General features: G+C 42.5%; 1 protein-coding gene across 1 annotated transcript in view; it reads right to left on the reverse strand.

The window, feature by feature from the left end:
* Positions 1-781: 781 nt before the first annotated feature.
* comtd1 (catechol-O-methyltransferase domain containing 1) overlaps positions 782-25,822 on the reverse strand; it is a 32,814-nt gene continuing 7,773 nt past the window's right edge. The window contains exons 4-7 of the mRNA XM_068020631.1: positions 23,210-23,328; positions 16,480-16,534; positions 4,664-4,797; positions 782-2,528 (exon numbers count right to left, since the gene is read on the reverse strand). Coding sequence (XP_067876732.1) covers positions 2,379-2,528; positions 4,664-4,797; positions 16,480-16,534; positions 23,210-23,328 — 458 coding nt within the window. The 3' untranslated portion in view covers positions 782-2,378. The remainder of the gene's footprint in view (positions 2,529-4,663; positions 4,798-16,479; positions 16,535-23,209; positions 23,329-25,822) is intronic.

Raw genomic sequence — 25,822 nt, forward strand, 5'->3', positions numbered from 1 at the left:
CAGTATAGTAAGAACAAGCCAAAATAACCTAAAGACATAACACTGGAGCAATTTTAAACTGACGGGTTTCAGTACAATGGTGATTTTACACCAGGCCCAATTTTAATCTCCACTGAATATTAGGGGTGGTTTAAAACCAGCATTCCACCTCATCCTGTGGGCTTCCCGCCCATAATGTTAAGTTAAAATTAGCTCCGAGACTTCAAGGAAAGTGTTTTTCCAGTGACCTTATGTAAAACAGAAAAAAAAAAACATACATCTTATTCAGATATTTCAAACCAAGCACATTAACAAGACCACTCTACTTCAAATTCACTGTCAAGGTATCTAAAATGAACATCTTTGGAACAAAACATATCCACTGTGTAAATCTGCTGCAAATGATTAAAGCAAGATTTCTGCAGCAACAGAGTTTGACAATCAGGACTCTTCAGAGAGTATATCCTGGTCATTCTTTCCAAAAAGTAAACACGAATCTTGTCAAAACAAGGCAAGTGATTTTATGGAGTTGGTACCAGGGGTTCCACAATGTCCAGTTTTTCAGCAGCTACTGAATTATTCACAAGATCAAGTTTATATTTTTAGCACGTTTCACTGGAGGTGCTGGTTATTTTATTCCCTGTTGTTTCCTGAGGGATGCATCTGCAATATTCGCATTGAGGAAGTGTTTATATTAGCAATTATCATTGGCCAGTCTACCTCATTACTCTTCCCTTAAGCACTCTATTGCCATTCGCAGTTGCACAAGTGTACAGATTGAATCACAGAATCAAAGCTGGGATTCAGTTTCTTGTAAATCTCGTTTTATTTTTATGTGATTTACATGTTGCAAAGTTAGTGAATTTGTGATTTCTCCAGTACTCTAAAAGCAGTCTGATTCAAGTGCAGTCATTGCACTGATTGAAGCTTTTCACATTATTAATCCACATTTTCAACAAAATTAAAGTTTTAATTATAACAATGTCTTTGGCTGCTGGAATATCCACTCCCCTTTAACATGAGGGGAAGGAATATTGTCTACAAATCACTGGTTCTGCACAAGGTAGGTTTAAAAAAAAAATAATTAATTTTTAAATACCCATTTTAGAAAATTGATTTTTTTGCTAATTCCAGCACTGGTTTCAATGATGGTTGCTGCAATGTATTAGGTGCTCATTACAGGTGACATAACAACTACCTGCTCAATTCTGCCTGTCCTGATCCAAACTAACCTGACAGGCAAGTACAAAACCTTCTTGGTGTCTTCTTTCTAAAGTAGTACCAAAAGGAAAGCAATTAAATCACTGGTTGGATTTGGAAGCCAGTTCCCAAAGTGCAAGGCCAATGTGGCAATCCACACCTTCAGCCCCTTCCTCTGTCCCCTTTAATCTTTGTATGTTAAAAGACAAAGTTGTCCCTGAAGGGCAATTCCTGAGCTCCATTCAGACCATTTGTTAAATTTGAGCTCAGAGGTCTGTTTAGTTCTGTAAAGGCACATCAAATTTATTAGAAAATTACAGTTGTAGATGCTAGACAATTATTTCCTCTTTGAATTGATCTAAAATCAGTGTTGGATAGTAGTGCTAGAAGTAATAGAAGATAGAAGTAACCTCATTGCAATATATAAAATTCTTAAGGTGCTTAACAGGGTAGATGCTGGGAGCAGGTTTCCCCTGCCTGGGGAAATCTAGAACTAGAAGTCATAGTCTCACTATAAAAGGGGTCAGCCATTAAGGACTGAATTGAGGAGACATTTCTTCAAAGGGTTGTAGATCTTTAGAATTTTCTACCCAGTGAGCTCAGTCATTGAGGTTTTCAAGACAGATTGATTAGATTTTTGGAAACTAATGGATGTGGAGATAGTGCAGGAAGGTGGAAGCGACATAGGTCAGCAGTGGGCCGTTCAGACCACATGGTCTACTCCTGCTCCTATTTCTTATGTTCACACAAGACTCACGTACTCATGAGCAGATACTAGAGTGCAGTCTGACTAGGGTCAATTCTTTTTGGGTTTTACATGATTTCAAAGTTAAGAACATTTCAATTTCATCCCATCTACTCCCACCATCAATATTAAATAAATTTCTATGATGTGTAAAACCTTAAAGATACCCTTGCTTGCTTTGTTTCCAGTATCTCATGCACTGGGATCTTTTCAATGAGTGGACAGTGAAGGTGATAAAAGACATGATTTGGATACTTAGAGGTCAGAGGAATAAGTGCACCCCCGATAAATCGCTTTGGAAGTTTGAAGAATTTAAAATGTAGAGTGAAAAAGTGTTGGCGAGAAAGGAGAGATCGGTGTTATGAAATATGAGGGGTCTTTCCATTATCTGATGTTACACTTGCACAAGAATTATTGCAAGCACTGTTGAAATGTATGCTCACTGGAGTTGGCACTACAGCTTGAAGGCCAAGGTGACTCCATCACCAATGGTCAGCATGTTCACATTGACTCTGCTGTCCCGGTAAATCTTCTCATTGAGTTTAACGATGCTTAGCGTGTCCGGATCATTTCCTGGATTAAGCACTTGCGCACCCCAAAGAACCTGTAGGAATAAAAACCAATTGTTTGAGGACAAAAAGAAACCTGCATCAGACAAAACCATTTAAGTTCCACGGCGGAACTGCAACTTTTTTCTTCCTAAATTAAAATATCCAATAATCCAAGAGAATCCAAAGAAAGTCAAATGTAGCTAAAGAGCATACCTACACTTATTCACTCTTGTACACTCCTGCAAAATATTTAAAAACTTGCAGCAGCAATCAGCACCAAGAATTAAAAAAAGGTAAAAGTAATCAAGAGGACCACTGACTCAGTCAGGAACAATCTAACCATTACACCTAGAGTTTCAGCAAAATCATCAATTCGCCAAAGCATCAGGAACATTGTAAACAGCAACCATCAGTAGAAAAGTAGGCAAAAATAGACTAAAAATCGCTCCAGTATTAGATGAGCAGAAACTTCCTCTTAAATATTGGGAAGACCAAAGGCACTGTCTTTGGTTCCCCCCCACAAACTCATTTCCAAGACACCAACTCCATCCTGATCCCTGGCCCCAATCTACTCTTGATCAGCAGCAAAGTAATGGAAGGTCTTGTCGACTGTGTCATCAAGCAGCACATACTCAGCAACAACCTGCTCACTGATGCTTAGTTTGGGTTCTGCCAGGGGCTATGCTCCAGACCTCATTACAGGTCCATACATGGACTAAAAAGCTGAATTTAAGAGCTGAGGCGAGTGAGATTGCCCTTGATATCAAGGCAGCATTTGTTCAAGTGTGGCATCAAGGAGCCCTAGCAAAATTGCAGTCAATGGGAATGGAGGGGAAACTCTTCACTGGTTGGAATCATACCTAATCACAAAAGGCTGCAATTGTTGGAAGCCTAATATCTAAGCCCCAAGACATTGCTGCAGGAGCTCCTCAGGGCAGTGTCCTAGGTACAACCATCTTCAACTGCTTCAATGATCTTCCTGCCATATGGTCAGAAGTGGGAATGTTCGCCAATGATTGCACAATGTTCATTGCTTCAGTATCTGAGGATTTGTGAATGGTAGTCAGTGTCTACATGTAGCAAGACCTGGACAACATTCAGGCTTGGACTGATATGTGGCAAGTAACATTTGTGCCACACAAGTGCCAGGCAATGACCATCTCCAACACGAAAGAATCTAACCATCGCCCCAAGATATTCAAGAGCATTACAACTGCCGAATCCCCCACCATCATGGGGGTTATCATTGACAGTTCTTGAGACAGCAGAAAAGGCAGGTCCATGTTCTCCCATTAACCTTCACCCAGGACACAGGCACATGCAGAGAAGCACACAGGAGAAAGAACCTGCATTAATATAGTGTCTTTCAAGACCTCAGGATATTTCAAGTGTACTTAACTGGCTGTAAGTGCTTTGAAGTATAGTCATAGTTGTAACATAGGAAACAGAAAAGTCAACTCCCACAAACAAATATAATGTTGAGTAATGCTAGATTTAAGGCTAAGGCACTGGAGAGAACTCCTCTGCTCTTCTTCGAAATAGTGCCATGGGATCTTTTGCATGCACTTGAGTGCAGAGGGACCTTAGTCTAATGTCTAATCTGAAAGTCAGCACCTCCGACAGTGCAGCACTCCCTCATTGCTGCACTGAAGTGTCAGTCTAGAATTTGTGCTCAAGCCCTTGGGGTAGGAGAGAGGGGGAGAAAGAAATTGTTGAACCCACAACCTTCTGATTCAGGAGAGCGCGAGCTCCCCACTGAGCCATGGTTGACAATTATTGTTTTATTACAAGTGAATCCAGTATTGTTGGCAGATTGCAGTGCAAGTACATTACTCGACACCAGCTCAGTCATGAAGAAGGGTCAGAACTCAGCATCTCACAGGCATTGAATGAAGCAGCTGTTAACAAAAAAGCTCTATTGGGAAGGTTAAGGTTGGGAACGGGAGGAGATAAAGAAAAAGCATGATCAGGTTATGCTGGAGCCAGGTCAGAAAAACAGCTCTAACCTTAATAAGGTGAACTTCCTGACAAGGTAATGTACTTTTCTGAACTGTACAAGTTTGTCATATGAAGACTACTTCCACTTATGCCATTTAATAATTTGTTTAGGAATACCAAACACCCATCAGCTAACAGACCTCAGCTAATTGAGAATGCCCGCTATTTAAAGGGCACCTTCTGTACTCACATTGTCAATTGCTATGATTCCTCCTTTCCGGATAAGTTGCAGACATTTCTCATAATATATGTTGTAGTTCACCTTGTCAGCATCTATGAAGGCAAAGTCAAAGGATCCTGCTTTGCCAGCTTGTAGTAGCTCATCTGTTGAAAAAACAGATGAGAGAATGAACGTGGGTCAAATCTTTTTCAAACCTGCAGGATGGGCAGGTAGAAGTCACTAATATGACTTCATGGTAATGTTCATATGCTAGTGGTAGAGCTGAAGCTTTGTGCTTATGGGACAGTTATCATTTGAAGACCCTGCATTGTAAGTCATCCGTGGCTCAGTGTAGCATTCTGTTGCTGGGTTAGGCAGTTGTGGGTTCAAATCCCATTACACAGAGTTTAAACCATGAGCTATCCTCTGCTCTTCATTACAGGATCGTTACAGTTCTGAGCCGAAATGGTGGCCTCCTTTGTGTCTGCACCAGCTCTCCGAATGAGTAATTTGCTTAATACCATTCCCTTGTCTTCTCCCAGTAACCCTGCACATTCTTCCTTTTCTGATAGGAGTCGAATTCTCTTTAGAATCCCTCGATTGAACCTGTTACCAGTTTCTGCTGATGACAGTCAGGAGTCAGTGCAGCTGAATGGAAGCTAGCCATTTGCTTTATATAACAAGTGGATATCTCCACACTCGATCCAAACTACCCTTTAAAGAACAAGTGTCAACACCAGCACCGCAAACAGTTATTAAGAATCATTGTATTATCAATCTCTTGATTATTTCTGTTTAGAAAGTGAATATTGTAACCATTACAGAAGGAGAGAAGAGGGCACACCAATGCTGCAGATCCATTCTGCTTTCAAGCTGTACTAGACTGCAACATGGAGGTATACTGCCTGCTCCACATTGCCCAGTGGCTAGGCAAAGCAGAGCTTGCACAAGCACTGGTAGAGCTTTTGCTCATTAAAATCCATTTCCTTGAAAAGGGAAATTTGGCTCTTTGCTAAGGTGAAGAGAGGTTCCCTCCATGCTGGAGGTCATTATCGAGAAGGGGAGGATCTCTGGCTGCCTGCCTCTAACTCATGGTTTAATCCATGGCCAAGTGGCTTTGGAAAGGGAATATGCAGTACCCACCAGTACACTCCAGGCATTCCATGACTGGCATGCACTGCAAGACAAAGGATCGAAATTATAGGTTAACTTTAGTTTAATTAGAAGATGTTTAATTATATTAGCGATGCCTCCTCAGTTTGAGGGGCCACATGAGCGGCTGCTTTTCTGTTCGTGACACAGCAGCAGTTGGAAATACATGGAGGAGTCCATATTTGGATAACGGCAGTGAATTGGCTCACGGCTGTGCTGCACCATCCAAGGGCATAGTGACTCAAAGCATTGCAGCACTCTCTACAGCAGTCACATTCTGCTGTAAGGTGGGGGGAATTAGAAGGCTGCACTCAACTGTTTTTCTGACCAAAATGGTTTTCTTCGAGGCTCTGAACACCCCCAAATGCAAAAATGGTGACACAGATGACAAACTCTGCAGGGTTCACTCACTAAAATACTGCGTCTCACCAAGCACGCTGAAGAGTTGATGGTGCTTTGAGGTCGACCTCAACAATTTGAGATGAAAAGCAAGAGGTTTCTTTGCACCGATGGATGTATATTTGAAGGAACTCTCATTTCAGTTATGTGCTTATTGGCAAAATAAAGTTAAAAGCTGGCCAGGCTCAGGCTGGCATTTCCCTCCAGACATGCTGACCTGAAGCCTGATTAATAAATTTTGTACTGTTAAATGGAGACATTCATTTACTTGCTATCTGTCATTCATTTGGATAATCTGGGCTCAAGGTTCAGCTTCAATTACCATTTCTTTCAGATGGCTCCCAGATGCAGCAATATTAGATTATTCTTCAACGCTGCATCGCCCTGTTCAAGAACTGCCGACACTAAACATTATTATCTTTCAGACTGGCCCCATTCTGTCCAAATAATATGTTGAAAAAGATTTCTCCCATCAACTTGTGCATCATCTGAACTATTGTTTAATGTATATTGGAATTACCAGAAATTTATAAGCAAGCCTTTGAAACATTAAATACTGGATTTGCACAGGTCAACCACACAGGAGGCTAGAGAACCTAGAAACTGCAGGCAGCCTGAGACAGGGATCTTCCTCATTGATGCATTGGCTTCCTTTGGTGATCACCAGGTCACACCAAGGCCCCCCAAGCCCTGCATTCTCACTTACACTTCAATGCCCCTCCTACCCCAGTGGTCAACAACCAGGGCTGCTACCAGAATAACCTCAGACAACGTCAGACATTTCCTCATGGAAATCCTGGAACATCTTGTACCCTTGGAAACTACAAAATAGTTTAGTCTCACCTATTATGACTAAGTACACGAGATGCCTTTGCTCAGTGATTTGGCTGGTTTGAGGCCCTAACAATAACCATTACAAAATAACCTTTGATCATATGCTTTATATCCAAGCTGCACAGTGCAATTGTATAGCTTTTGCAATTCACTAATTATACACTGCTCAACAATTCTGATTGGAGAATTTATGTCAATGTTAGATACAATAAGCTTGTGGCCTGGATTTTGCAATAGGAACAGCAAGGTTATCAGCGGTCACCGTTATTATGGAGTAAACCCGACAGCCACTTTGTGTCCGTACATGTGCAGTTAAATGTGCAAATCTAGAAGTTGCTGTCTGATTTACCCTGCTCCTCCGTGGACTTTACTAAACAGTACCTCACCAATAGACTCAGCATTGAAACAAGTGAAGGGCTTACTTACCCACCAAACATGCCAGAAAAAGTGAAGGCTGGTGCATTCAGGTGTAAGTGAATTTTTAATGGCATGATAAATCTTAATTACTGCCAAACAACTTCTTTAGCCCTTAATGTAATTTACAAGTGTGGAGTCTCATTCCTTCAGAAATTTAATTTAACAGATTTTTAAAAATCAAAAAACTTAACATACTCTTTCTGCCTCATTTCACTCAATTGTATCTTTCTTTCCTTCACTTTGTGAATGAAGTTACAGTAAATTACATATTCTAATTTATACTTTCTGGAGACAGCATTTTTGTTTGGCTGAGGAGGCTTGACTGGAGGCAGGCGAGGTCACAATTTTGCATCCCCGAGCAGCATGCCAGCCTTCCATCATGATCCCACCTCCCAGTGATTGAGAGGAGCAGTGGGTCCTGATACTGGTTATCTGCTTTTGTAGGGAAGTCAATTAAGCCCCTTGAGGGCTTAAAGGAACTATCCTGACCCTGACTGTTTTCAACCTGGCTTATGGGGTATCTGTCACATCAGCAGGCCATCTGTGAAACCATGGCGACCTCCCAGTGGCAGGGCAGGGAGACATTAGAACCAGAGGCTCCAATCTATTTAGACAGCGCCATTCCAAAAATTGACTGCAACCATGGTAATGCCCATTTCTGTGGGTGGCTTACCCCAGATGTCCGAAGGCCCTAAATATCCTGGCCCCATTATTTACCTAATTAGTGGCCAGTGACCAGGAATGGAGGCACCCTCGCGCCTTCCTACCTACTTCAGCAGCTCCTGCCACTGTCCGTTGGGCTGCCAATTTGTAAGTGCAGGACAGCCTCCAATTGGCCCTCCAAACTCAGGGGCCTACAAGTCATCCTTAATTAGATAGCAAGTGCTCTACCTGGCCACTAATTGGCCGTCTTCTTGAAAAATGCATTGGGCATCATGCACTAATGGGGGCCAAGACCCAGAAATGCTTCCGACGTCAGGAAACCCACCCAAAATGAAAATGCAGCCCTGTGTCAGGATTCTTTAATCTGACTGGCTCACACTGCCACAGATCCTTGTTGGGGGTGGGGGGGGGGGGGGGGGGGGGGAAATGGGGTGGAAGTTGCTGCATTGGATCAGATGGCAAGTTGCTGCTCAAAAGCCAGAGAAAACCCTGTAGGCAGCAGGAAGCAGTGACCAGCAAATACAGTTTCCTTCACTGCTAACTGCAACATCTGGGCAGATGTTTCAAGGACAGTGAAAGGTCAAGAGTCAGAGGTTAACAGCCAATGAAACAATTTGCCGAAAACCTTGAAGGAAGTGCCTCTTTAAAAATCACTACAGGTTCCAGTGGTTATTGAACTTCTCATGTAAGGGGAAAAGTTTAAGAAAAGCAGCCACAAACAAGAATGATGCCCATTTTAAAACACCTTACCCACCCAAATAGGCTGTCTTGTTATTTTAGAGATGCTTAGACGGAGGAGATCTGATAGAGGATTTAAATTACAAAGAAGGGAGATAGCATTCACAGATCATTTCTATTAAATAGGCTAGGGAGGACCAGGTTATGTATATTAGCTATGCAAGGGTAGAACCAAAGTCAGGTGTGTCTGAAGCTTCTTCTATCACAGCACCCAAAAGCTCAGTGGAATCCAAAGTAATCGGAATCATGGTCAACAGGGGCTCCTGGACTAACTTTGACCACCTAAGAAGCTCAGGTTTTTTTTATTCCCTCCTAAATGGATCTTGACTTTTAAAAATGTTTTTTATGCCTCTCCCAGGCGATTGATTGGCTGTTGGTGGGTGCAGGCTGTTGTGAAACATGACATTTAAGAAGCATCATGATGTGAGGGGGAGGTTGGATAGAGCAGTTGTTTTTTTCCTGCCCATCATTTTCATATGTCTGTAGGTTTAAGCACCAAAGGCCATTCAATACTCAATAGGGTTCAGAAGAGTAGATACATATGTGGAGTGAAGCAGAGTGTTGGTGAGGAGGTGGAGGACGCACTGATTTATTAATGATTCATTACAATGCAGAGCTCTGAACAATGAATAACTAAATCATTCAATCTGAAAATGAAAAACCCCCACTTTCTAAATCTGCAGATGGATGATAGAGTCAGAGTCGTACAGCATAGAAACAGGCCCTTCGGCCCACCGCGTCCATGCTGACCATAATGCCTATCTATACTAATCCCACCTGCCTGCATTAATTCCATATCCCTCTATGCCTTGCTCATTCAAGTACCTGTCCAGATGCCTCTTAAATGTTGCTCCTGTTCCTGCCTCAACCACCTCCTCTGGCAGCTCATTCCAGATACCCACTATTCTTTGTGTGAAAAATGTACCCCTTTGATCCCCTTTAAACCTCCTCCCTCTCACCTTAAATCTATGCCCTCTAGTTTTAGTCACTTCTACCATGGGAAACAGACTCTGGCTAACCACCCTATCTATGCCTCTCAATTGTATATACCTCGATCATGTCCCCTCTCAGCCTCCTTTGCTCCAGGGAAAACAGACCCAGCCTATCCAATCTCTATAACTCTCAAGCCCTCCAAACCAGGCAACATCCTTGTGAATCTTTTCTGCACCCTCTCTAGCTTAATCACATCTTTCCTGTAGTGCGGCGACCAGAACTGCACACAGTATTCAAAGTTCGGCCTAACCAACGTTATGTACAACTGTAACATGACGTCCCAACTCTTGTACTCAATGCCTCAGCCGATGAAGGCAAGCATGCCATACGCCTTCACCACCCTGTCTACCAGTGTTGCCACTTTCAGGGAACTATGTACTTGCACCCCAAGGTCTCTCTGCTCACCACTCCAGGGCCTGGCCATTCACTGTATATGTCCTGCCCTGGTTTAACTTCCCAAAATGCATCACTTCACACTTGTCTGCATTAAATTCCATTTGCCAATATCTTGCCCACTTTCCCAGTTTATTTAGATCCTGTTGGAACCTTAGACAACCTTCTTCACTGTCCACTATACCAGCAATTTTGGTGTCATCCGCAAACTTACAATCATGCCCCCTACATTCACATCTAAGTCATTAATATATATCACAAACATAGGGCCCAGCACCAATCCCTGTGGCACACCAGTGGTCACCGGCCTCCAATCTGAAAAACAACCCTCCACTACCACCCTCTGCCTCCTGTCACCAAGCCAATTTTGTATCCAATTGCCGGCTCACCCTGAATCCCATGTGTTCGAACATTCTGGACCAGCCTACCATGCGGGACCTTGTCAAAGGCCTTGCTAAAGTCCATGTAGACAACGTCCATCACCCTGCCCTCGTCAATCCTCTTGGTCACCTCCTCAAAAAGCTCAAATTCAAGAAACATGATTTCCCATGCACAAAGCTATGCTGACTATCCCTAATCAGACAGGACAGATTTTGACATAAAATAATTACTGATCCAAATCTTAATTGTGTCAGCTTTTCCCAATATTTTTATCAGTGCCTCTGGAAAGTCTAATAAATCTATTAAAATCCCTCAAGTTTGTAATCTTAATGCTATCAGACTCACTGCTCCATCCATCTTAAAACACATCTTGAGAGATTTTGAGCAAGCTGGGACATGATTCCACTTTTTCTTGTTCCCTCAGAAGGAAAGCAAGGGTCATCCCTGCTTTGTACAAGTACTAATTTCCTGAAATCAGATTGAACAAAATGCTGGTGACAGATCAGTGGGTTGAGCTATTACACAAGCCAAATATTCAATGTGATTGATATTGCACAATTCTTTTGATAAAAACTGTGATTGACAGTTTTGTAGCTGTGATGAAGATTGGATTCAGGTTGGAGAGGAGAACAGGGCCATTATTTCTCCAATAATAGAGTGTACACCATAGTAGAAAGACTCGGAAAGGTAGATTATATAATCCAAAGTCAACCAGGCAACCAGTGAGGCCAAGTGAGCGTTTAAAGCCCCAATCCTATCATCAGGAAGGGGCTGGGTGTTTCATTGCTGTCCCAGAGGAGGGAGAATAAAAATGGAGAGTAGATCAGGTCACCCTGTCAGTTCACTGTTATCTCCACAGAGTAACAGGAAGCTAGCAAATTGCTGCCAAGTTTTTGCCAATGGCTTTTGAACAAAGCACCTTTAAAAAGCAGTTTGGATGCCATCTAAAGAGACTTCCAAATCAGTGCACACACATGCACATCCTGTGCCAGTGTAGGGGAATGTACAGCTAGAGATACAGGAGATGCTGGACTAGAGAATAATACGGCCATCTTGAAGTCTATGGCTGTTGCTAATGATGTTTCTGGGTCCATCATTGCACACTAAATGATTTGACAAGAGACTAAATGAAATGTTAAAGATGTCAAACAGCACCAGAGCATTTGCCAACTTTAGACCTGACAAAAGTTTAATGGAGTGCCAGTTACAAAGAAAAAGAGCTTGTTTTGCATCTTTCACCACCTCAGGACATTCCAAAGTGCTTCACAACCAATGAAGCAACAGCCAATTGGCACACAGCAAGATCCCATAAACAGCAATGTGATAATGGCCAGATTTTTTTTTTTTAATGTTGATTGAGGGATAAGTATTGGCCAGGACAGAGAGAACTCCCCTGCTCTTCAAAATAGTGGCATGGAATCTTTGACAGTTAGGTCTTTAGAAAATGAAAAGTCCATCTGCCACATTCCAATAGTTAACTGATTCAGTTCCATCACAGGCTGGGGATTGTGCCCTGACCCAGACACTTGGGCTCATATGAATGGCGAGGCACCAGGCTCCCCAGATATTGGGCCTCTGGTCTCATGGTCCCAGAGTCTGTCGGCAACAGTAGGTGGAAAAAATCAGGTCACTGTTAACAGGTGGGCAACAGACCGAGGACTGAGGTGGAGGAATACCCCCAAGGTAAGTAAGTGCATCTGTTAGTTTCTGGGTGGGGGAAATCAGGGGTGCCAAGGCAAGCAGAGCTAAGGGGTGTGGGGGAGGCATGGATTTGGTTATCTGGGTTCTCAAGATCAAGGGTCAAAGCCAAAGTTACCAGCTCCGGTTGGACATCTTCCTGCCTCAAATATCCTTCACCAGTGACTGCCCAACATTTTCATCCTCGAGTGCATCACCTTCCTACACCAACTGGAAAAAGGAGTAGATTCTTCATTACCTGACTAAGGAATTATCCAGTCAACAGCCTTACCTCACAACCCTCATCTCTATATACAGAGAATATATAGTTAATGTTAATACTGAAAGTCATCATCAATACACAGGTTAAAACCACAGTGACAAGCCAGTCAAAAATATTTCCACAAGAACTTTTTTTTTAAAAAGTGGTTCTGGCTTGAATGAAAGTAATGTTGCAACTGGATAATCCTATACATTCATTGGACCGGATCCATAAACCAACTGAAAATGTTCTCAAACTGGATTGAGTGTCACTTGTGGCGGTATAACCGGAAATCATCTGATGCACTGATTTTCTATGAACGTTTCAGAAACTGATCCTTTCAGTTAGTGGATCTTGTGATTGTGAAACAGGCTCTGCTGTGCTATCTTTCTCCATTCAGTGCAAACCAACAAATGCAATTTATTTCCACTTAACTGTTTGTTGCTGGTCGCCTCATGGTCTGAGGCCACCAGCAGCAACAGCTTGCCAGGCTTGTGTGCCCAGTGGTTGCCCTGGGCTGGGCACGGTGCATGCCCACAAGCTAGGTGTCTGCACTTTGCAGAGTCTGACAGTGCCCCACTGGTTCATTTCAAATAAAAGGAGGACAGAGGAGTCTGATACAGAACATCCAAGTTCCAAAGTGAAAACTCTACTCCCTATGATTTTTCTCCCAGAGCTGTGTCGGAGAGATGAATCCTCAATTCCTGGAGAATCCATGCCAATCCAGGAAGGTTGGGAATTCTAGTCAGGGCAGGGAAGTGGCAGTAACTCCTTTAACATGGAGTTTGGAGGAGCACTCCAGTTCCTCCTGGGTCCACATTCAGGGAAGAGACTTGCCTCTTGTTGCTGACACGCCCCACAGTGGCTCATTTCCCATGATGGTGCTGGCTGCTTCAGGGAAAACAAAAAAATATCTTGGAGGGGACCTCAAGCAGGCATTAAGCCATTTATTTGCATATGTAAATAAGGGGCTTCATGCATGGGTAAAGGATGCGTGCTATCTGTCTCAATATGGCAAGCAATTCCCTACTGGACAGAACTAGACACCTGCTGCCCACCATTTTGGGGCTTTAGTATTCCTGAGAAATGCCTACCAAAAAAAAACCAATCTCTAGGCCACAACCATGTAAGGAATAATTGCCATTTTGGTGTTCATAAGCACTGTCAGAACTCAACTACGAAATCTAATTGGGGGGGTGGGGGGGGGGGGGGGGAGGTGTAGATTAGCAGACAAAGGAAAAAAGGTATTTTTGCCTATTTTTATTTTAATGTTCTTTTGCATCCAGTGCAGTACATTATAATTTTATAGACTGCAGTTCAGATCTTTACACCAAACCTACTTCTATACAATGTTTCAAGCTTCAGGAATTACAGACTGGAGAGAATAATGAAAATAATTGGGAATAATTAAAACAATGGTTGAGATTGGCCATATTTGTACATGAGGTTCAGAAGATTCACAATCCAGTATTGACTCCTTCCTTGGAATATAATGGGATGGGGATTGTGTTATAATCAGGGAGTTTATTTGAAAATCCAAGAAATCAAATAGTCATCTTAAAATTCCAGATTGAAAGTTCGATTTGGATTACCAGGACTTATTGTTAAGTTGCACGGTGACTAGAAGCTACTGTCATGTAGGTCCCCCACCTGCCAAGACTGAGGCACACATTATTTCACCACATGAACATTAAAAAACTTAAAATTGCAAGCTCCTGACTGGAAAGACATTTGCATAGTAACAGACAGTGTTGGAAAAAGGCACCCAGTCCTTGCTTCCCCAAAACACAGAAGTGGTCAGACCAGTTTAGTCACATGCTTAACTGCCTGTTGGTTTTTTTTGAACTTGCCAGAGAGTTTAAAAACTCAAAGCTATTTGCTCCTGGACTGGAAAAGACCTCTCTCCTGACTGCTCTTATCTCTCTCACCAGCTTCAGAAACCACTGAAGACCTATGAACCCCAAGAGAGAAAAAGTCTCCTACAGTGAACAAGGTTTAATACTTAGCTCCAATGAAAAGCAAGACTACCTACAATCAATCAAGGACCCTACAGCAAGCTTGAAGCACAGTAAAAAAAAAAAAATCCCTTTTCAGAGATGGCCTCAAACATCTCCATTTTATTTTTTCTTCTGCTCTTTTCTATCCCTATTTCTATGTGTAATCATGTGTGCATGCTAGCGTGGGTGTGTTGAATCTCTGTAGGCATTAACCAAATGAGAGTTTAAGGTTTAATAAATTTCACTTTTCTTCTTTATACCCAAGGAAACCTGATAAGGCAAAGAAATTAGTAAAATCAGAAAGTGGTGAGCAAGGATTCAAAAAGGGGGAGCTCAAAACAGTTTAAAAATTAAACATGTTACAATAAGAGTAGGTGAAGACAGTAAAAGACCCCCAGACACCTTTCTCACCTGGTCGTAACACTACGATATGGAAAGCTGATGCACTGGCCACAACCATGTGTGCTATCCAACTGCAATAGGAACAGGTTTTAACTTGCCAATTTTTTATTTTTTTTTAAACCAATTCTTACTACATCTACTCATGTATGCTTCCAGTTATTAGATGATTAAATGTGTGGATGGGGATGTCTGAAATGAGTCATACCTTCATTTTAGAGCAGTGATAATTTAACTGTTTCCATGGTTTCTCACATGGAATCAGAGTAGGAGGCCATTCTGCCTGTCATGTCTGTGCCAGCTCTTTGCAACAGCAACTTAGCTAGTCCCACTTCCCCACATTTTCCCTGCAGCCTTGCAAATTCTCGCTTCAGATAGTTATCAAATTCCCTTTTCAAAGCTACCATTAAATCTGCCTCCACCACACTCCAAGGCTATGCATTCCAGATCCTAACCACTCTTTTTCATGTTATCTTTGGTTCTTTTGCCATTCACCTTAAATCAATGTCCTGACTTTCAATCCTCTGCCAATGGGAACAGTTTATTCCTGTCTGTCTCTCTTATGGGAAATGGTGATATGCAACTAATTACAGACATGTGCTTGCAGATCATTCCATTATAAACATACCAGGCTGGATTGACAGGTAAAAGGACTATTCGTGCCCGAGAGATACACCCAGTCACACAACGCTGGTGATAGGAGCTCATGTATTCGCTTCAAATAGCAGTAATAGTTAAACCATTAAAAAATGTAGCTAATTCAATTGAGCATTGGGATGATCAAAAGATTTTTAGGCACTGGATGCTTCATTGTGTCATTTTCATTTTATTTCTATTTTTAAAAGTTTAAGGTGCTTCTAGGAATTCAACCTTTGACTCCCAGATTCACCAGTAGTGACTTCAGGATGGTCCAAAGCCAATGAAATATGTCTGAAGTGTAGTCACTGTTGTAGGAAACAGCAGCCAAATTGCACACAGCAAGCTGTGTTTTCTTTGTGTTGCTGGGTGAACGATACATATTGCAGAGGACACATGGGAGAACTCCCCTGCTCTTATTTGAAAGTCAATGGGATCTTTTATACCCACCTGAGGGGCAGAGAGGACCTTGGTTCAGTGTCTCATCTGAAAGACAGCACCTCCGACAGCACAACACTCCCTCAGTACGCCCCTGAAATGTCAGCTTGATTACATACTCAAAAAAGTGAGTCCTGAACCCACATCCTTCTGACTCACTCAGTCACAAATGCTTATAACTGAGCTACAGTTGACAAGGTGGGCATAAGAATAATGTGCATTAGAATCCTGGTAATGGGCCTCAAGAGTCCTAAAGATATACTCATAATGGTGTGAAATGACATTGTGCAGCTGGATACAGTGAAGGAACATCTGGAGGTGTGAACTGTCCTCTACCCTGTTAAATTAAGAATGAGAGAGGACAAATGGGACTAGAATATAATTAGAGTGCAAAAGCAATGCCAGTCTGGCAAGAGTTACAGTATCATTCGTTATTTGATGCCATTTCTCTTGGCTGTTTTACTTACCAAGCGTTTCAGTTGCTGGTTTAATCCGTAGGTCAATTTTATGCTCCACTCCAGCCTGCAATTAAATCAGCACAGAAATGTAATTTAAAAAAAAACAGAACCTCAACATGAATGAGTAATTTAACAATGTTTTGTTTGTTCTCAGTGAAGGGGAGTTATCTGAAAGTGTTTCTAATAGGCAGGAGAATGAGCCACCTGCACAGAATGTGCTGAGCTTTCCCCACTGGGACCAGGGTAAACCATCCAGCTCAAGTGAACAGCCTGGGCCTCAATATATCACAGGCCCCACAGCAGCAGTGATCATTAGTCAGGATGACAGAACGAGAGCCATCAAAACAGCAGAGCAGAACAGCAGCAGCCTGCAGCTATCTATATAACTAACAATTCACCAGAAGCAACTAACCACTCCACGTCACTCCGGAGGGGAAAGGAGGGAGTACTATTGTTAGACACCAAGTACATTGGGACCTCTATGCCTTTATTCACATGAAGACTGTGGACAGGACTACTGTAGCTGCTCTAGGCAAACAGAATTTTTAAGGTTAGTAAATTGCTGCTTCAGTACCTAAAGCAGGCCTTTAAAAAATCCCATTACACTGCTCAGGAATCTTTTCCAAATGAAATAATTGGGAGAGCAATGATTAAATACAAGGCTCAAATGCAAGCTGGTACAACCATAACAATTAGGGTAGTCCTTTCTTCAGCAGACTGAAGAGCTCTAATTTTGCAAGTGAAGTCATGGGCTTAGAAATTGGGCCATGCAGCACCCATTTCACAAGCACTACACCGCCTACTATGGGGTCCAATTGGCTGTTGAACAAGCACTGGCTGTTGGCAAGGTCAAACAAGAGGTGTCCTTTACCCACACCTAAAGCAGGCAGTGCACTTGCATGTGCAAAGGGCCTAATGCCTGAAGAAGGTCACCACTGCAACAGTGGCTTGTCCCAAGGCAATCAGAGCCATCATAGGAAACCAGTCTGAGGGATTGCCTGTCTCCAGTCTCAGATTAAAGGATTTGATCGATGCATCCAGCAACACCTGCCCTGGACCATGGACTCTAGGCTGCTCTCGATCCCCAGCCCTTGAATTGTGAACTCCAGGCCCCTGATCAAAATCCCCCCAGCCCTCCACAACCTTAACAGAAACCATCCCTCCCACCAGCTCACCTGAATTGCTAGGCCATAAACCTTGACAAAAGAATGATAAGACAGCAGTAATCAGGAGGGGGGGGGGGGCGCAGAAATACAGCGAAAGAAAAAACAGAATACAAGTTTCTTCATTTTCAATTAATTTGATTTCCCAAGTGTTCATTTTTTTTTTAAAGTCCAAAATTGAATCAAGGTAATTCAAAAATAATTCAACAGTGTTTGTATATTCTTGTTACAATCCCTTACTGCATAGGTCATTAAAAAAATCAAGTGATAAATTCTGTAAAAACTGATCAGGAATATTGTGAAATTCAACAAAACATGTAAATGAACCTTAAGCTTTAGGAAGTATTACTGGGCTCATTTCATCAACATACAGCAGATCACAAGGAGAATAGAAATTAAACACAATACAAGAGTCTCTGGTCTAAAAATCAAGGAATTGAAGCAACATGAAGTGGCTCGAGTAAATCAAAACATCAAATTCATTCACATCATCAGGCTATTACTGCTTTAGTTAGTAAAGTTTAGTGATAACTCCGAATTACGTGTTCTGCGGGACATGGACATCTATTCTGCCCCTCTCCCATACACAAAAACATCACCTTCAGGAGTTCAAAAGCAGCAACTCTTGTCCAGAACCTGGCCCGACCTCACTAAGCCCAAAACAGCACCAGCTCAGCTATTGCAGTGCCAACTGATCTTGGCAATAGGAGCCAATGCTCTTCTGAAAGGCACCTTCTCTCATGACCAGCAAGCAGAGGAACCATCAGTGCTCCGACTGACTGCAGAGGTAATCCAGGCAGATATACATATCGTTTAATACTTTGTGTACAGAAATATTTTCTAACCCTCCAATTTCTCTCATGCCCTCTCCAAGCTCATCTTGTCCATGAGACCCACTTCCTGCTCTCTCAACCATATTCCAACTAAACTGTTGACCACCCAACTTCCTCTCCTGGTCCCTATCCGATCTGGGCTGACATTGTTAACGTTTTTCTCCAGGTGTTGTTCCTCTCTCCTTTTTTAAAATCTATCACCCCTCTCCTCAAAAACAATCCTTGACCCCACTGTCCTTGCAAACTACCACCCCATCTCCAACCTCCCTTTCCTCTGCAAAGTCCTTAAATGCATTGTTGCCTCCCAAATCTGACAACTGTTCCCAGAACTCCATGTTTGAATCCCTGAAATCAGGTTACCACCCTTGCCACTGTATCAAAACAGCTCTCAGTCACAATGACATCCTATGTGACTGTGACCAAGGTAAACTCTCCCTCCTCATCCCTGCCTGCAGCCTTTGAAACAGTTGACCACACCATCGTCCTCCAACGTCTCTCCACTGTCATCCAGCTGGGTGGGACTGCGGCAAATCCTCTAGACACAGAGAATGTGTCTCTGCCTGGAGACCAGAAACCCACTGTGCCCACAAACTGAGACTCATTTAGCATCTACCCACAGTCACCTTGTTCAGAAAACCACCTCCTCCACTGACCTGGCACTGCACACAGGTATTTGCTTAACTCTGCCATGATGCAGAGAGACAGCCCTGTTTGAACCTGCTCTCACTGCAAGGCAGTGGCAGTAACGAGATATAACAGTTCTGGGTTGCAATATTTCTCAATGAAGCCGAGCATCAGCCAGCAGGGTGTCTGATAGTCTATTTCGGAGTCAGCTATACATCCCCTACTTTATTTATACCACTCCAATCTCAGGGGTAAATCAGTGACTTTCTATAGTTGATTGCACAACCTGGCTGCTTTTACAGTTCAGTTTGCTGCAGGGCATAATCCACATGAAATATACTCCAGCATGCTTGGAACTCTAGCTCAGTAATTTCAAAATAAAGCTGCCTCTCCAGTCCCTGACAGAGCTCAGCACTGCCCTGCAGGGGCCTCAGCCTCTCAGCAAGCAGCTGATTCACCTTGAGGAAATGTCACCGTACAGACTTTTCTGCTGCATTCACATCTAATTGTGACATGTACTAACAATTCTGACCTTCCAGCTTTCTACACCTCAGACAATAAATCATCCATTTATTAGTGGAAGTTGAAGATATCAAAGGCAGCAGCCTCAATACTATTTTTCCCTAATTTCTGCATAGAGATAATAAACTAGTTGATTTACTCCTCTTTTGGCTCCTTGTTCCTCCTACTCCCATTTCCCCCTGAACTCTCTGCTGACAGTTAGTAAGGAACCTGCACTTAAGTCTGTGCCACCATCCTTCAGAAAGTGGTTGCTAGGATATGTGACAATGGTCCAGGGTGCCCTGCCTTTTAGCAAGTGTTTGTCTCTGAGCCAAGTGCTTTGCTTCATTCACACCCAAATTAGCTACATGAATGTAACTCCCTACATAACTATGACTACACTTTAAAGAAAACATACTTCATGGAAATCAGAATAGTGCAGCACAGAGGCAACCATTTGGCCCATCGAGTCTGCACTGGCTCTTTCAAAGAGCAATCCAGTTAGTCCCACTACCCCCATTCTTTCCTCACATCCCTGCAATTTCCACCCTCAGGTATTTATCCAATTCTCTTTTGAAGGCTATTAAATCTATTTGCACCACCTGTCGGGCAGTGCATTCCAAATCCTAACCACCCATTGCACAAAGAAATTATTCCTCGTGCTATCTAGGTCATAAAGGTTATATTAACAACTTGCATTTATATAGCACCTCTAACATAGTAAAAACGCCCCAAGACGCTTTGGAGAAGCAAACAAAGTTTGATACTAAAGACACACACAAGGAGATATTAGGACAGGTGACCCTAAAGCTTGGTAAAAGAAGTAGGTTTTACAGAATGTTTTAAAAGGAGGAGAGAGTAGTAGAGAGGTGGAGAGGCTTTAAGGCAACTGAAGGCACAGCCATCAATGGAGGAGTGATAAAAATCAGGGATGCTCACGAGGCCAGAATTGGAGGAGCGCAGAGAAAGATGCTGGTCCCAACCATTCCCTCTGGTTTACCAGGCTGAGAAAACCACTGAACACATAGCAAGCAGTGTCTTAACTGCACACTGAAATCAGATCAACAGACACCATCACCACACCAGTCAAGTTTTGATATGGTCGTGAAGACTACACTGAAACCTGTGAGGTGTACAAGAGCAAACTCCGCTTGTGTTAATCACTGAAGAGAGAAATAAAAAAGGAGCGCTGCTTAAAATAAATGTTAGTGGTAGACCTCAGCTCTCTCTAATAATGGAATCTTTAGCATCTCCCATCAGCACCTACCCCAGTTTAAACCATGCCCAGGATTTTAGAAATCTCACCAAAAAGACTGCTTTTCACCCACTTTCAGTTTAAAAAAAATAACCTATCAGCAGGACATTAAACCCATGATCAGCTTTCTTTCTTCTCTCCTTTTATTCAGTTCTATAAAAGTACCGAATTTATCTGCCAGATTCCAGTTCTGCAAAAGGGTCTCCATCTGCAGCCTGAACTTGTCCCTTCCTGTCTTACCAGCCTTTCCCATTTCTATTTCAGGATTTTCTCTCCATGATAAAAGCCCAGTTGGATGCCACACACCTCATTTCTAAAAAGGGCAGAACTGACCTTTTGCAGGTACCCCATAGCAGCATTTCCATAGGTTTTAGTTCAGTCAGGAAAGAGGGCTTGATGCTGTTAATTCTCCCTGTATAGTGTGTATCAAACATACTCAACAGGGTCATGCAGAGGGAATGACCAACCCAGGATCAGGCTCCCTCTCATCTGGTTACTCACTGGGACCTACCATGAGCACAAGCAAACCTTTTGCTTTTAAACTCTCATGGAGAAGCCCTGCTTGCTCTGCACCATCTCAGTTTACTTGGCACACACCATATTAGGTCTGAATCAGTGTACATTAAAAGGAGACATGACGTTGCTTATGGAACAGCAGCAAACCTCACAGGGCTCCAAGTAAAATAATGCTGAGCAGTCTCAATCTAGATCTTGGAAGTATATTTGCAGCACCCCACTGCCAATCCCAAAAGTCACACCACCCTTATCATACATGATCAAACAGTCTTACTGTACCTGGAGCAGCTTTATAGAATTCAATTCAGTTCTGGATGACCAGTTTTCAGGAGAGAGAGTTCTCAAGACAGATTACAATCTGCTAGTCATTCATCACAAGAATCAGTCCAGTTAACCATTGTCAGCTATGTAATATCCCTCTTGGAGATTTTCAAAGCACACATTAAGGTCGAGAAGTCACTATATAGCATGGGTGCGGCTGCCATTGTTTAAAGGGCCAGTACTTTTTCTTAAAATTCACAGCACATCTCAAATCTCGGTGAGATGGGTGTGTGTTAAGGGAATAGTAATACTTTAAAATGAAAGGAGCAGAGAGACCTAAAAAAGCTCAGATACACACAGATTGTTTTTTTTTTTAAAAAGGGCAAAGTGATCAGGCTTTTTTTTTTACACAAAGTGATTCATGAGAATGCAGCAGCCTGCTGACAGTGCACCAAGCTGCGCACATGCGCAGCTACATCTTGCCAGGACTAAGTGGCGCGTGCGCAGCATGACCAACATTAACGCGTATCTGCGCCTGGTCCATCTTCGCGCATGCGCGATGAAGCGTCATCAGGTATCCAGCCCACTACTTGGCTGGAGGAAGCAGCTGAATGAGATTGAGGCAGGAGCTCGATCCCCGTCGGAGAGGGGGAGAAAGTGAGTTGCAAGGGGGGAGAGCAGCAAGTGAGATGAGCTAGTAGCTGCGTTCGGGTGAAAATCAGTCCTGGTCAGTCATATTAACGAATCACAATAACCAATTGGCAGCACATTTTATACTCTGTCTGATTTTTGATCAGGGTGCCAAATCACCATCTTCCAATGGAAATTCAATCATAAAATTCCTTTTGTATTTAATAGGATTACTGCAATATTAAATGGATCTGAGGATTAGTTAGTATCCTATAACTACATTGTAGCATATTAGTGGGCTTCCAGCCAACTTAATGTAAGCTTAGTTTGCTAGAACGATCTAGCCATAAGCATTTCCTGTGATAAATTGAGCAGCACCATCTTTAATCCTGGCAGCTGCCTGAACGTTGCAGACACTGACGTTCCAGTTGAAGGGCCTGCATTTGCACATGTGCAAGTACTGCACCATCTAGTGGTTGCATTGTCAACAAACACAGCCTTTTTTTCATATAAAGTTTTGAGGTCCCAAGTTCTTTAAATAGGGGTAGAGAGGAAAACAGTAAAGTAAGTAATGCTAAACCTATACAAGTCATTGAAAGGCAGAACAGGTTTGAGGGACTGAAAGGCCTACTCCTAGTCATAAATGTCCCTTCCAACAGTACAGTATTTGTCAGTTCCGAAGAAGGGTCACTGACCCGAAACGTTAACTCTGCTTCTCTTTCCACAGATGCTGCCAGACCTGCTGAGTGAATCCAGCATTTCTTGTTTTTGTTTCAGATTTCCAGCATCCGCAGTATTTTGCTTTTATATTAGTACAGTAAATAGTTTCTATTAGGGGCACAAAAATATTCATATGAATTTGTGTTAGCTTGAAAACTGGTGACCAAAGCTCACAAGCATTAGAGTTAACCAAACAAATCATATTTAACCATACTTGGATGAGAATCTTTTCTCACCTCCTTCCAAAATGGCATTCCAATGTTGGCAAACTCTAAACTGATATCACAGGCAATGACTTTTCCATCATCTGGTATTGCAAGTGCCATGTTCAAGGTGTTATATCCAGTGTAGACTCCTAAAGAAGCAAAATAATCCCAATATTGAGTGACTAAATGAGAGAGAGAGGGGAATTATTCAAACAGAGAACAGTTCACTAAAATTTATTGGTAAAATCTGATCGGATTCCTCTACAAAAAACAATTTTAAAAAAACAAACCAAAATTGCCCAGCCAGTGTCAAGATTTGCAAACAGTTCACTGTGCTGCTACACATGAGCTGTTCGCCCTCCTATTCTTCAGTTTAGGGTGCTAACTCCAGATCAAACACAGGTGACATCAAGCAGACATGGATCCCATCCAGCGAGTAGGGGGAAAAAAGGAGAGAGAGAGAACTGGACTCATTTTCCCTGTCCCATGAAGTGCACAGTCATGATGAAAGCTGGTCTGTATATTAGAGTTTCAAATCATATGATATGATAAAGGCTCCGCAAGTTCTTTGATTCCAAGTCCAAATGATAAAAGTTTCCAAATTTAAAAAATTGAGCTATGGAGTCAGATATTTTGCTGTCACTAAGCTATAGTACCAGGATGTAAAGTAGAACAGACTTCACTTACATACTGCACTTCATAACCTCAGGAATGTCTCAATGAAGTACTTTTTTTTTTATATAAAGTGAATTGTAGTAACTATTGTAATGTAGGAAATACAGCAGTCAAGATACACATAGCAAGTTACATTCACATGGGGATAGATCAGTGTTTGGTCATTTCTTTAAGAGGGTTAACTGAAGGCCTCAAGGATACACCCAGGCATCATAATCCTCATTAATTTTCCACTGAAGTTTTTTTTTTAATAATTGTTCTAGTTCACCTCAAATCCCTCTTCAAAAAAGTGTCCTCCACTCACTGAGTTAGTGTCAGAGGGATACCAGACAGCAGCCATTGGTCACATGAAGCCTAGGTAGTAATTTAGATTTCAACACAGGAGGCCCTGAAAAAAAAAAAATCACCTCCCCACCTACACTGGCTGCTGCCATCTTCAAAAGGGGCCTAAATTGGGCTGTCTACGTGCCTGTCTGTTTCAGGCCATGGGCCCCTTTTAATATACAAACTGAAGTCCTATGGGACGCATAATATTCCAACTGCCATTTTAGGGCATAACTGGGTGAGAAGTGTGCTGTGCAGACTCCACCCACTTCCAGGGTGGTGTCGAAGAGCAGCCCCAAAGTCAAGTTTTAATTCATTGTGGTGGGGCTGGGGGGGGGGGGGGGGGGGGGGGGAGGAGCAGAAGTGCTCCACCAGACCATACAAATAGAACCTGGGCTGCTGCCACACCAGGTGTCTCCTCCCTGTGATCTGTTCTTTTCCAGGTGGGTCAATGCACCAGCACTCAGCTGTCTCACCCCCAGAGCTGTAAGCCCAACAGACTGCTGTTAGATTTGTTTCAGTGACCACATTCATGTGAAATCAGGTTTAACAATTATCATCCAAATTTATTCAAAGTGTTAATGTAACACAGGCAGGCTATCTCTGCTCCTGTTGACAGTCAATCCAATGTGCCAATCAAAAAAGCTGCCCTAGTTTCAGCACCAAGGGAGATGGTGGCAGAGTGGTAATGTCACGACTTGTCATCCAGAGGCACAGACTAATGCCCTGGGGATACAGGTTCAAATCCAACCATGGCAGCTGGTGGAATTTAAAAAAAAAAAACACACACAATCTGAACTTTAGTTTCATAGCACATTACTGAAACTATCGATCGTCATAAAAACCCATCTGGTTCACTAATGTCCTTTAGGGAAGGAAATCTGCTGTCCTTACCTGGTCTGACCTACATGTGACTCCAGTCCCACAGCAATGTGGTTAACTCTGAAATGGCCTAGCAAGTCACTCAGTTGTCGAGAGCAATTAGGGATGGGCAACAAATGCTGGCTTTGCCAGTGATGCCCACATCCCATTAAAGAATAAAAAAGGACTATTAAACATGTCCAACTGAGCTCTAGGAAGGAGGTATTCACATTATAACTGTAGAATCAGTGCAAAGCAGCGTTAGAAGTTCACATCCAGAGTCAGAAGCCAACTCGACACTGGACTAAAACTAAATCTCAATCACATTAATAAAGGCCTGCATTCGTATTGCATCTTTCAATACCTCAGGACATGCCAATGAAGTACTTTTGAAGTGGAGTCACTGTTCTAATGTAGGAAACATGACAATTAACTTGCACACAGCAAACTCCCACAAACAGCAATGTGATGACAAAAAAAAAAAATCTGATGTTGGTGAGGGATAAATATTGGCCAGGGCACTAGGGAATAACTTCTGCTTTTCTTCAAAATAGAACCATTGGATCTTTTATGTCCACCTGGGGAACAAACAAGGCCTCGGTTTAATGACTCTGAAAAACAGCACCTCAGACAGTGCAGCACTCTCTCAGTACTGTACTGAAGTGTCAGCATAGATTTTTGCACTCAAGTCTCTGGAGTCAGACTTGAACCCACCATCTCTGGACTCAAAAGCAAGAGTCTGACCAACTGAGCCACAGCTGATAATTACTAATATCAATACCA

The sequence above is a fragment of the Heterodontus francisci genome, chromosome 42 (genome assembly GCF_036365525.1).
Source record: "Heterodontus francisci isolate sHetFra1 chromosome 42, sHetFra1.hap1, whole genome shotgun sequence".
Lineage (NCBI taxonomy): Eukaryota > Metazoa > Chordata > Chondrichthyes > Heterodontiformes > Heterodontidae > Heterodontus > Heterodontus francisci.